This window comes from Amphiura filiformis, chromosome 13 (assembly GCF_039555335.1).
Source record: "Amphiura filiformis chromosome 13, Afil_fr2py, whole genome shotgun sequence".
Lineage (NCBI taxonomy): Eukaryota > Metazoa > Echinodermata > Ophiuroidea > Amphilepidida > Amphiuridae > Amphiura > Amphiura filiformis.
Genome location: NC_092640.1, coordinates 8206520 through 8219508, shown reverse-complemented (window position 1 = coordinate 8219508; position 12989 = coordinate 8206520). Strand labels below are relative to the sequence as shown.

At 39.4% G+C, this 12989-nt stretch overlaps 2 protein-coding genes across 2 annotated transcripts; one reads left to right on the top strand and one right to left on the bottom strand.

Annotated features, from left to right (window-relative positions):
- Positions 1–469: 469 nt before the first annotated feature.
- LOC140167392 (uncharacterized) lies at positions 470–2316 on the top strand. Its single transcript, XM_072190698.1, has 2 exons — positions 470–1571; positions 1847–2316. The coding sequence occupies exons 1-2, from the start codon at positions 470–472 to the stop codon at positions 2314–2316; spliced, it is 1572 nt and encodes a 523-aa protein (XP_072046799.1).
- A 6832-nt stretch (positions 2317–9148) lies between these two features.
- LOC140167391 (uncharacterized) lies at positions 9149–12744 on the bottom strand. Its single transcript, XM_072190696.1, has 2 exons — positions 12606–12744; positions 9149–11109 (listed from the first exon to the last, which is right to left on the bottom strand). Exons 1-2 carry the CDS (start codon positions 12742–12744, stop codon positions 9149–9151), a joined length of 2100 nt encoding a protein of 699 aa, XP_072046797.1.
- Between the last annotated feature and the right edge of the window lie 245 nt (positions 12745–12989).

The window sequence follows — 12989 nt, the reverse complement described above, 5'->3', positions numbered from 1 at the left end:
TATGTACTGAGGGCGCTGTTTGACCAGCCGCAAGATGTTTTGTTTCGTCTTAGTTTTTGTTGTTTTATCTCGTTTTTTGTTCATCAATTTGTCTCCAATACACATCAGTGAGTATCTACTAAGTAACAACAATGAGGTAAAGTCGAACATAACCGAAAACAGTAGTGAAAATAAAAAAAAAAAGGAAGCTTATTTCACCACCGTAAATAACTCTGTTCGGTGCCAAATTCGTCACCATGGCACACGTATAACATACAGTCGTAATGACTTGTGGAGACTGAAAGCTAACAAAACATCTCTTAATAGTGAGGCCAAGCATAACATCACTGAGCTTGGTATAAAGAAACATTTTCGTGGTCGTAGAGCAGGGAAAAATACCCACAGACAGATCCGTGTTCACCATCCATGCAATAACAGCGCCCCTGTCATGCATGATGACTTTAGCTTTTTTGACAATCACAATGCATCAATGGGTGATCGTTATGATAATGACTCGTACCAGTACCATGATCACGATGATAGCCATGTATCATCTGCTGCAAGCCATCGCAGTAGACCTAGAGTTTTAACACCCATACCCAGAGCCCCTGAGAGCAGCACCCAACGTACAAATAAGAACAGTTCAAACAGTTCACCTGTTCCATCGATTTTTGTCACAAATACCAGATCACTTGTGGAAAAGTTGGATGAAACTGAAGTTATCCTTTCTCAGAACGATTCACAGATATTTGTTGTAAGTGAAACTTGGTTCCACCCTGGCTTACCGGACTCTAAAATGAACATTCCCCAATATAACTTATTTTCTGTCTCACGCCAAAAAGAACATAGCCTCGAGCGCGGAGGAGGTGTAGCAGTTTATGTGAAGAACAATATCACTTCTTATCTCATAACTGAAATTACAGTCCCAGAAGAGCTGGAATGTGTTTGGGTAATGGTGCGTCCCCACCGTATGCCACGAGAGGTGTCGGCAATTGCAGTCTGTGCCGTGTATATTCCACCAGATGCACCAGTTGCACTACAGAATCTGCTCGTTGACCATCTACTTGAAGCTACTGATAGTCTACGTACATCCTATCCTGACATTGGATTTGTAATTGCTGGAGACTTTAATAAATCACGTATTGACAGATTATTGTTTGGCAATCAATTGAAACAACTCATTAAATTTCCAACTAGAAAGGATGCTATACTAGATCTTGTTTTTACCAATTTTAGTCAGCATTACAATGAACCAATTTGCTTACCACCAATTGGGAAAAGTGATCACAATTGCATTGTTCTTAAGCCATGTAGTTCAATCCCTGGTAATAAAATCAAGAAGTCCAGTGTGAGATCATTTAAGGATTCTAATCTCCGTAGTTTTGGTACATGGATTCAAAACCATGATTGGGATGAAGTTATTAACACATCTGGGGTCCAAGCCAAAACTGACACCTTTTATGCTCAGTTGAATGATGCAATTGAAACACATTTTCCATTGGTCACTGTAAAACATCATGAATCTGACAAACCATGGATAACTCAGAAAATTAAAAATCTAATTCGTGACCGCCAGACTGCCTTCATGCAAGGTAACACAACTCAGTGGAAGTTTTTACGCAATAAAATCAAGCGTTTAATTGAGCAAACAAAAATGAATTACTATGCTGAAAGAGTTAGACACTTGCAAAAAACTGACAGTAAAAACTGGCATCGCCAGGTTAAGGTCATGACAAGGAACTGTTCAAATGAAACATGTATTCAGGTGCCAGGGGTCCAAGCTAATAGACACAACGAAATTGCAAATGTCATCAATTGTAAATTTGTGGATGTTTCTGCTAATTTAGAGCCCCTTGATAATTCTAAGCTCCCTTCATACTTACCAGCAAGGAGCTCACCACCATGTTTGCACCCATGGAATGTGTATTCAGTTTTAAAAAGATCAATGCATCAAAAGCTACAGGTCCTGATGGGATACCGCCTCGTCTTGTCAAAGAATTTGCATACGAGCTGAGTGTTCCTCTCACTGACATCTTGAATAGCTCGTATACTGAGGGAACGGTTCCACACCAGTGGAAAAAAGCGATTGTGATTCCTATCCCTAAGCAGTATCCTGCGAATATTGACAAGTTGAGACCGGTGTCCCTGACGGACTGTTTTGCTAAAATCAGTGAAGGTTTTGTTGTGGACTGGATTCTTGATGACATTCAACACAAAATAGATCCCAACCAATACGGTAATGTTAAAGGAGTCTCTACCTCACATTATCTGGTTAGTCTGATACATTTTCTACACACTGGGGCTAATTTACCAAAAATGTGGGCACTGTTGTCGTGACGGATTTTTCAAAAGCTTTTGACCTCATAGACCACAATTTACTCATCTCCAAGTTTGTTCATATAGGAGTGAGAGAATCACTCATTCCATGGATTTGTAGTTTCATTTCTGGTAGACAACAGTGTGTCAGATATAACCAAACTTTATCTGACTACAAAAACTTAAATGGGGGGTTGCCACAAGGCACAAAAATGGGCCCTTTGGGTTTCCAAATCATTATCAATGATGCAGCATCAGATGCTGATGCTAGTGTGTGGAAGTATGTAGATGACCTATCTTTGGCATCAAATGTATCCTATCCTACCAAGAGTACGCTGCAAAAAGATCTGAACAGTTTTGTTGATTGGTCAAAAATAATAATTTGACACTAAATCCATCCAAGTGTCAAGGGCTTCAGGTTTGTTTCATGAATGAATGACCCACCTGCTCCCACTGTGTCTATTGACGATGTGCCTCTTCAGTTTGTTAAATTTGCTAAAATTCTTGGCATTTGGATACAGGATGATTTGAAGTGGGACAAACAAATTAATGAAATGCTAAAAAAACCAATAGCCGCATGTATATGCTCCGTACTCTTAAAAGATTTGGTTTTACATCTGATGAACTTGCAGTTATTTACAAAGGCTATGTACGGCCATTGTTAGAATATGGTGATGTTGTATGGGATTCGTCTTTGACATGTGAACAGGTTAATTCTCTTGAAAGAGTGCAAAAATGGGCTTGCAAAATAATACTTGGCAAGAAATACAACTCATATACTGATGCAATTGAAGAATGTGGAATTCAGACTCTTTCTGACCGTAGGAAAAATCACAGTGTTAAATTTGCTCAGTCCCTGCCAAAATGTGATCGTACGACCAATCTCATTCCCCTACAAGGCGTTCTATGCATGGCAGAGAATTGCGCAATTCAAATTCCATCACTCGTTTACCTTGTAGAACTGAGCGGTTCAGAAAGAGTCCAATTCCACACTTCATCAACTTACTTAATGCTTAAAATTGATGTTTTGTTTCACCCATTGATGCAGTTTAACAATTTGATGCAATTTAATTTAATTATTTTGATGTGACAATTTTTATGGTATGGGTATGACAGTGAATATGAGTGTATTGAGTGACTTGGTATGTATGCATATTATTTAGGGTGACTGTGTTTGGAAGTTCATGTAAGAGGTGCGCTCAAGAGTGAGTGGGGGTGTGTTTGTGAGGATAAGTGTGGATATAAGATTAGTTAAGGGGTTTGCTTTCATAATTATGTGCAATATAATTTTGTGTTTCTTTTATGCTTTTTTGATGCTTATTTGATTTGGTGTGTGGCGAGTATTATTTGTGGTCACTGTGTTTGGGAGTAAGAGGTGTGCTTAGGGGTGGGTGTGTGTGAGTGTGGTGTGATGGGGTGAGTGTGGAGATAAGCTTTTATAATTATGTGCAATATAATTCTGAATATTATATGTTTTTCTTATGTTTATTTCTTGTAATATGTATTTTAATAACTTTTATGTATAATAATAGTAAATAATTTTTTGATGTTTTAATATATTGTAAAAAGTGACGCAATTTGGCTATTTGCCACGATGTTATTTTCAATAAATATGAAATGAAATGAAATGAAATATGGTATTGTGATCAGGTTGTTATAACTCAGGTCAAGGGTTCCTTCTATTATTAATAGTGAGGGGAATATTCCATTTGGCAATGCGATCAGGTTATTATGATTCAGGTCAATTTTCCCGTTGACAGTCCACAGAAAGGTAAATATAGCATCAGGTAGTGTTACCAGTTCATTATGACTTAAGTCAAGTAGTCCATCTATATGCATATAAACTGTGGCGAATATTCCATACGGCAATGTGATCAAGTTATTATAACTCAGATCAAGGGTTCCTGGTATAGACGTAACTGAGGCGAATATTCCATCTGGCAAGGTGGTAAAGTCATTATGACTTAGGTCAAGGGCTCCTAGTATTTCCTCCAGTACTTTGAATATTCCATCCGGCAATGCGATAAAGTTATTATAACTCAAGTCAAGGGTTCCAAATAAATATCGTAAAGAATTAAACATTCCATCTGGGAATATGGTCATGTCATTATGACTCAGGTCTAGGTTTATCTCAATTTCCTGTACTGAGTCGATCATTCCATAGGACATTGGGGTCAGGATATTATGACTTAGGTCAAGGGTCCCTTTTAGAATAAGTATAGCAGGGAATATCCCATATGGTATTGTACTCAAATTATTATGACTTAGGTCAAGGGTTCCCTCTATATCCTGTAATGAAATAAACATGTCATCTGGTAACGTGACCAAGTTATTGAAACTCAGATCCAGAGTCCCATGTCTTATTTGCTCTAGTCGTTTGAATATTCCATTTGGTAATGTGGTCATGTAATTATGACTTAGATCCAAGAATCCCCGGATTTCTCTTAGTGAATAAAACACATAGTATGGTAACTCTACTAGGTCATTATGACTCAGGTCAAGTGTTCCCCATATTATCTCTAGCCAAACTATACCACCTGACAATGTTAGCAATGAATTATGACTCAGGTCAAGGGTTCCGTGTATTTCCAGTAGTGAAGAGAATACATAGGTTGGCATGTCAATTAGATAATTATGACTCAGGTCAAAGGTTCCTTGCATTTCACGTAGTGAAGAGAAGATATGTGGCAACTCGATTAGATCATTATGACTCAAGTCAAGGGTTCCCCCTATTTCTCGTAGGGGATAGAATCCATAGTATGGCAGCTCGATAAGATCATTATGACTCAGGTCAAGGGTTCCCGATATTCTTTCTAGTGAAGAGAATGTTGTATTTGGCAGTGTGGAGAAATTGTTATAACTCATGTCCAGGATCCCCAAAATGTCTACAAGAGAACTAAACATTCCATCTGGCCATGTAGTCATGTCATTATGACTAAGGTCAAGGATTCCCGATAATTCTACTAGAGAGGTTAATATTCCGTGTGGCAAGGTTGCCAGGTCATTATTACTCATATCAAGAAAATTCATAGTAATTTTATCTTGTTCAAGGAATATTTCAAACAGGTCCATATGTAGTCTGGTAATCATATTTTGGCTGAGGTCAAGATAACGCAAATTAATCAATGAATCAAATATGTCAGATGTCAAATTAGTCAAAAAGTTGTAACCTAAATCAAGTACTTCTAGTTGAGTAAGGTTCTGAAAAACAGATATAGGGAGTACCGAAATGATGTTGTGGTCTATGATTAAATATTTCAGACTGTTACGATCTCCAAACGCGTTCGGCTGAATGTTATGCAACCCGGTATCTGCAAATGATAAGCCTTCAATAATTGGTTTCGGTTCGGAATAATAATGCCGAATAAATCGTTCATACACTATCAAATCTTTACTGTTATCTGCGCTGTCTACCATGTCTGCATTGCACGAATACAACCATTCTCTATAACCCAAAGTACATGTGCAAGTCAGAAGGCACTTATATTCACCATTAATTATGTGCTTCATGACATGAAAGGAAATATAATGCTTAGTTAACGATAGAATACCATCAATCGAAATCGTTGAAGCTATTTCATATTCCACGTATTCATCTTCTTGCCTGACTAGATTTGCATAAAATGTTAAGGCACATTTAGCAACATTGTCAGATAAATTGATCACGCATGATTTTATTTCTATATCTTCGCTCCGTATCTCAAGTAATATCTCAGTGTTCTGAAAGTGAAAATTGAACTCTTTTCCACCAATTACTGTCATACAAGGGACATAGTCCCCTGATACCAACACATATCGACGTGTGCAATCTTGAATTTGATGTTCTTGCAATTGTGTGATATCTATATAGAAATAAGAGTATACAGTTTTTAGACTAGAATGTAACAATTTGACAGAAAGCGCAGTACCATGCATGGAGGTGACCAGTACATTGCATTTCCTACGGCCAGTAAATGCTCTCAATCTGATTGGACGGTTAGGAAGTACCGATAATGTATCGATGTCACATACGTTAGTTGAATTGTGGGACGTTTCGGAAAAATCTGGTGTAGTGACAGGAACCAAATTAGTTTGCGTAACAAATTCTGTCTCAATGGGGGTGTAGGTTTCCGTGTAAGTAGGGGTTTTGTCGTCAAAGGAGTCTTCACAGTTGACACTTATAAACCTAATTATCAAAACAAGTACAAGAAATTCTCGAGTTTGAAACATTATTTTTGATGATTTAGTAGACAATGTCCCCAGCAAATTTCGCCGAAAGCGTAGGTGCATCATTTTATATGTGGTAACAATTCGTCACAGTACAATATTGTTACATTTATTGTTATTACCGTAATTGTTGCCAGTACACTTCATACAAAAATGTCGAAAACCTGTACATGGAGACTTCAAGTACAAGACGCTGATGGCATTCCTTGGTCGTAAAAACACTTCCGAGATCTGTCAATGAAAATATAGTTGGATTTGGTTTATATAAATTCCCCAGTTAGGCCCAAAATAGTAAAATAATTCAGTCCAATAGCATAATATTTTTTCGTGGATGAACTCAGTGCAATACAGTGGTACGATTGAACCAAATATTATTGTTTCATTTTCTTATGAACGATTTTAACTTTTGATATTGTAGTTGTATTACATTTTGCTGCTCCAAACTGGAGATTCCATATTACAGCCCGTGCCTCAAATGATCTCTTCTAGATCTTGGTTGAGTGAGCGGCAGCTGAGCTTGTCTCTTCAATGGATTCAATTAATCATATTTGGGTGGTGTCATCAGCATACAGGATGGATTGGTTGGTCAGGTTTGCTGAGATTTCATTGATGAATATGATAAATAACAAGGGTTCTAATATAAAACCCTGGTGTACTCCAGCCTTGATACCCTTCACTCCTGACGATTTTGCATTCAGGACAACTTTCAATGAAGGATTTTAAGTACTAGTACTTTTAAACAGTTCAGCAGCTTCCCCCTTTTTGAAGTAAGGAATAACATTTGCAGATTTCCACTGTGCAGGTATGAATCCTTTTCTCAAACACAACTGGAGATGCTTTTCTAAGCACCAGTACCGGGATGCCATCTGGGCCAGAAGCATTGTTGATACGCAGTTACATTTTTACCTTTCTGGGTCAAAACATAACATTTAGCACATGGAAGTTGTCCTATAACGTAAATAAAGGAATGGCTTGCTATTCTCTTCTTCGGGAATGGTTCATTTGTCAATGAATTTCGGGAGAAACCTTACCCATCAGATTTTGGGCTTGAATGTAATCCAGAGTGTCTGCAGTATCTCCACCACACACGGTTTTTCTTGTTTAAGGCTTTGTTACGGCACTGATTCTACCAATCATCATCATCATCAGTCGGCTACGGAGCAAGCTTTCTCCAACTATTGGGATCTTGGGCAAGCGAAACAATTTTGTTTGGCTGCAGCATCCCTTCAGTATCTCCCAGGAGGTGCTGGACATACTGTAAGTACAGTGTGTGCGGCCGTCCAGGTTTCCTCTTCCATGTGGTGGAATATAAAGGGCATACATACATACATACATACATACATACATAAAGGTATTTATAAAGCGCCTTTAAAATTTATCAAAGCGCTGAACAAGGAGAGAAAGAATGGGGGAAAAAAAGAAACACAGCGGAACAAGAAAAGGTGAGTTTTCAGTTTCTTCCTGAAAACTGGAATTGATGGAGACTCCCTGATGGCTTTAGGGAGTTTGTTCCATTCCCTCGGGCCAGAGACAGAAAAGGTATTTAAACCAGATCCTCTATGTGCCCTAGGCTGACTAAGCAGAGTCTTATCGGAAGAAGATCTCAATTCTCTTCCGGGAGCATAGGCTGAAAGAAGCTCACAAAGATAATTGGGGGCACGGCCCTGAGAGCACTTGAAAACATAAAGCAGAAGTTTAAAAAGAATTCGGTCCTGGATTGGAAGCCAATGCAATTGAATGAGAAGGTTGGAGGTACCAGTTGAACGAGGGACAGAGAAAATCAAACGCACAGCACGATTTTGCAGCTTCTGCAGTCTATTTCTTTCACCTTGAGTGATACCATAGAGGATTGCATTGCCATCAAGTCGGGACAGTATGAGAGAGCGAACAACATGGTGACAGGTATCCTGGTCAATGAATTTACGGATGCGGTAAAGATTACGAATATGGAAATTGACAGACTTTGTGAGGGTGGTAATGTGGTCACGCATAGACATGGTGGGATCAAATATGATTCCCAGATTCCGGATGGAATTGGAGGGCTCGATGATGACTGAGCTACTCAAATGAAGCGTAACATTGGAAATGGAGTTAATGGCACGAGGGATGCAGCAGCAAAGAATTCAGTTTTGTGACCATTCAACTTGAGTTTATTGATTGTCATCCACTTCTTGATATCTGAGATACATGCAGACAATCTGGATAAAGCTAGATCAGAACTTCCAGGAACAGAAGGATCAAAGGCAGTATAAAGCTGTGTATCATCTGCATATACGTGGTATCTCAAATGATGATGAGTTATGATATCAGCGACAGGTTTAGTGTAAAAAGTAAATATGAGAGGACCCACAACTGAGCCCTGAGGAACCCCAAAATCCACAGATTGCTCATCCGAAAGGGTGCCAGTGATACTGACACGATTTGTGCGGCTCTTGAGGTAGCTATCAAACCAGTTCAACACGAGACCACGCACCCCATAAGATGTAGCAAGGCGAGATGTTAATAAATCATGGTCAATCGTGTCGAACGCCGCCGACAAATCCAACAAGACAAGATAAACAGCCCTGTTATTGTCAATCTCATGCATAATGTCATTTTTGACACGTAGAATGGCAGTTTCAGTGCTATGGTTGCCTCTATAAGCTGACTAAAAAGGTTGTTCCAGAGAATTTTCCATGATGTATGAATCAAGACGACGAGAAACAACCTTTTCAATGACTTTGGATAGGAAGGGGATATTGGAGACAGGCATATAGTTATTCAAGTTATTTTGATCCAAATTTGATTTCTTAAGGATCGGAGTAACTATGGCCCGACGTAAGGAGTCTGGGAAAACACCAGTACTGATGGCAGTATTCACAATATGTGAGACAAACTGAACCATATCATGGACATAGGTCTTAAGAAGCCATGTAGGCATGGAGTCCAGAGAACAAGTCTTATTTGGTGCACAAACAATAATTTCAGAGATTTCATCATGATCAGCCGAAGCAAATAAAGATAACTCACAATTTACAGGAACATCATGAAACCCGGAAGCAGTCAAGTCACCAATTCCAGATGTTGCATCAAGTTCATTTCTTATATTCACAATTTTACCTTTAAATGAAAGAGCAAACTTGTCACCCAGTGGTTTACCAGATTCACCAACAGGAAGATTGTTGCGAGTTGTGTTGAGAAGAGTATTAATGGTTTTGAAAGTATCTTTAACATTGCCGCTAGATAACGTATCAGTAAAATAAGATGCCTTGGCACTGTGGATAAGTTCAGAAAGCACACCCAACTGAACAACATATGCTTCGCGGTCAGTATCCAATTTGCTCTTACGCCAGCGACGTTCAAGTCTACGCTTAACCCTTCTAGCAAGATGAATATTATCATTATACCAAGGCACTCTTGGGCGAATAGTTCTTTTGCGAGATTGTATAGGGCAATACCTATCGAGAACATCACAAACAGTGGCATCATAGAATTGCACCTGCTCATCAACATTCATGATGCTCATTAAAGGAGCTAACTCAGTTGTCAAGTCCATCATGAGTTGATCAATGTCAACAGTCCTAAAATCACGGCAACTAGTATATGTTCTAGGGATATCTGGTTTTTTACGATTTAGTTTGAAAAACACAGAATAGTGATCATCAGACATTAGATTTTGATGGGTTTTACAATTCATCACAAGATTATCATCAACATTACCAATGACTAAGTCTAACTGGTTTCCAGATTTATGAGTAGGACCAGTCACATAGTTTTGTAAGTTATTGCAGGAGAGAATGTTAATAAATTTGGCAACGTGAGATTTTGTGGGCTCATTCATATGGATATTGAAATCCCCCAGGTAAATATGTTTACCTGGTAACTGGGCTGTTTCCCCTATAAAGTTGTCGATTTCAACAAGATAGTCACTTAGTTTGAGTTTGTTAACTTTTGATGGTGGGGGCCTGTATATGACAATGAAAAGAATTGATCTAGATTGATCAGTTACTACAATATGCTCAAATGTCGTTGTTACAATACCACTACTAATTGACATCAAATTCAATTCGGTTTTATATAAAACACCAATGCCACCTCCTCGTGTACCACTTCTTCCATCGTGTCGAGGGTGGTTTAGGAACAGATAACCTGGGGGTTTGAGTTCCCCAATAATGACATTTTCGTCATCATACAGCCATGTCTCTGTCAGAAAAAAGACGTCAATGTCATTTTCAGTTGTGTAATCAGATAGAAGAGCCGTCTTGTTCCTGACAGACCAGGCGTTCCACAAACATATATCAAGAGTAGTTTCATTGAAATTTGAGACACACTTAATTGTACGCAAGTTATTAAAGTTAGGTTTAGAGTTAGGTTTAGAGTTAATCTGCAGTGGTAGTTTAGAATTGTTCCTCCTAGACCGGAAGATGACAGGTATAGGTTGTATTACTTCAGTCCCATTAAAGAACCCAAGATGATGTTGGTTGGCTATGTGCAATCGTCCACGTTGTTTCTTCACGCCAGCTCTACATCCACGATGGGTAGATGGTTTCCGATTTATGTTCAGAGTCTTTATGGTATTCCAAACAGAAACAGGAAGGAAAGGTTCTGATGGTTCATGTCCAGCAGTTGCTCATTGGTATAACATATCTTACTGGGATCATATGGGGAGCAGTGTCTCTATGTTTGCTAGGATTTACTGAGATTTCATTTGTATAGGGCCAGGGTTCGGGTTAATATCGCCTGAGCGAAGCAGTTCGGCTTGAAACGTTGATGATGAGTTACTGTACAAGGGGATCCTACGTGCAAGGTATCGGCAATGCACAAGTTCATATCTCCCATTACAAGGTGTTGAGGATTCAATAGAACAAATATAACCATCCTGGTCACTCATGCATGGGCCTAGGCCCAACAACCAAACCCGGTCCCCGCACTCCGAGCATCCGCGGGTATTCATGCTCGTCGAAAATTTCGCGAAATAAGGGGTGTTTTCAGATGAAGAAACGCGATTCGCGAAACACACAAAAAAAGGGGTGTTTTTTCAAACCACGTGTTCGATCGCGAAATAAAAAAAGGATATTTTCATCGAGCAACCTACGCGTTTCTGCCAGAAAAGGGTATATTAGAAATATCGTTCGCGTTTGAGCGAAAATAGGGGTATTGTCGAAGGGCAAATAATTCGCGAAATCGCTAAAAAAAGGGGTGTTTTCCCCTAAAAACTTCGCGAAATGAGATGCAAAAGGGTGTTTTTAAAGTTCACCGACAAGCATGAATACCCGCGGAGGCAAGGAGTGCGGGGACCGGGCAACCAAATGAGGCAAGCGGATAGAATCAATGATACCATTTTGCAGTACTATTGTGGTGAAACTATCATTGATCCAATAGTCCATTTAAGCTGTGTAATTATCAATAGGGATGATGGTAGCTGGTGATGTAATCCACTATAATCCATTGTAATCCACTGTCCATACTTGTTGAGTATAGTGAACAAGAGTGTAGTGAACAAGATTGGCCTTCAGGCAAAATTCTGCAGTTTTGCACTATAGGCATACAAAAGCTTAAGTGCACAAAATATTTTTTTAAATCAAAATGTCATAAAATGGGTGAAAATAGTCATAGATCCAATCCAGATTCAGGAAGGTGTTCCAAAACAGATATAGAAATAGTCTTTAGTCCACGGCAGCCGTACAATAGGCGCACAAGGTAAAAAGACAGCACAGCTTGGAGCACAGCTGGAGCACAGCTCACTCAGCTAGCAGCTCACACAGCACTTTACATATGCTTTCACAGGCTCGTCGTCTTCAAGACGCAGTATATGGCCGAGATATTTGAGTTGATGAATCTTGACTCTGGCAACCAGTGGAGTGGTGTTGGTCAGATTGTAGATGGTTTCATTTGGAATCCGATCCACACGCTTGATGTTTAACATGACAGGGTGACCAATCAGGATACCCAATAAATGTACGAGCTGTCTTTGTGGAGGGCTGAAGGAATGTGTGGCCTCACGTATGGTGTTTGTGACATTCGTGCAGACCCTTTTGGGTCATCCTCTGTCCGGAGATGATACCAAGAAGCAACTGCTATATCCATTCCTCAGCCCATTCCAGTCTGTTGTTTTATATATTTACAGAGAGGGCCTTGAATGCCAGGATGGGCTGGTTCTGTAAGTGGTGAGGCTTCCATGGTGGCTTTGATGAGATAGTGGTCGGCTGTTCCAATGTTATGGTCAATCTCTACCGGCGTGAAGTAATTTGGCACTTCTGTCATGATCATGTCAAGGCAGTTTCCAAGTTGGTGAGTACAGCCATTTGTGTCAGTTACATGGGAGCAACTACACCCTCTTTATCGGTAGTGGCAATTGAAGTCACCAGCTGTGATACAGTTGCCGTGGTTTTCGCTTGTAGGTGGTATAAATGATAGAGAATATCATTAGCTCATATAGCTTAGGCTCATAGCAGGTTTCCCTCAATATTGGTAACCCATTCTTGTCATGCTTGTGGTAGATTAAACAT

What these genes read in the sequence shown, in the direction of transcription:
- LOC140167392 (XM_072190698.1), top strand. Translation starts at nt 470, where the DNA reads ATGGGTGATCGTTATGATAATGACTCGTACCAGTACCATGATCACGAT. An exon ending in CCAGACTGCCTTCATGCAAG is followed by an intron (nt 1,572 to 1,846) that starts GTAACACAACTC and finishes GATAATTCTAAG; the next exon opens with CTCCCTTCATACTTACCAGC.
- LOC140167391 (XM_072190696.1), bottom strand. Translation starts at nt 12,744, where the DNA reads ATGACAGAAGTGCCAAATTACTTCACGCCGGTAGAGATTGACCATAAC. An exon ending in TGGCATTCAAGGCCCTCTCT is followed by an intron (nt 11,110 to 12,605) that starts GTAAATATATAA and finishes TATACCAATGAG; the next exon opens with CAACTGCTGGACATGAACCA.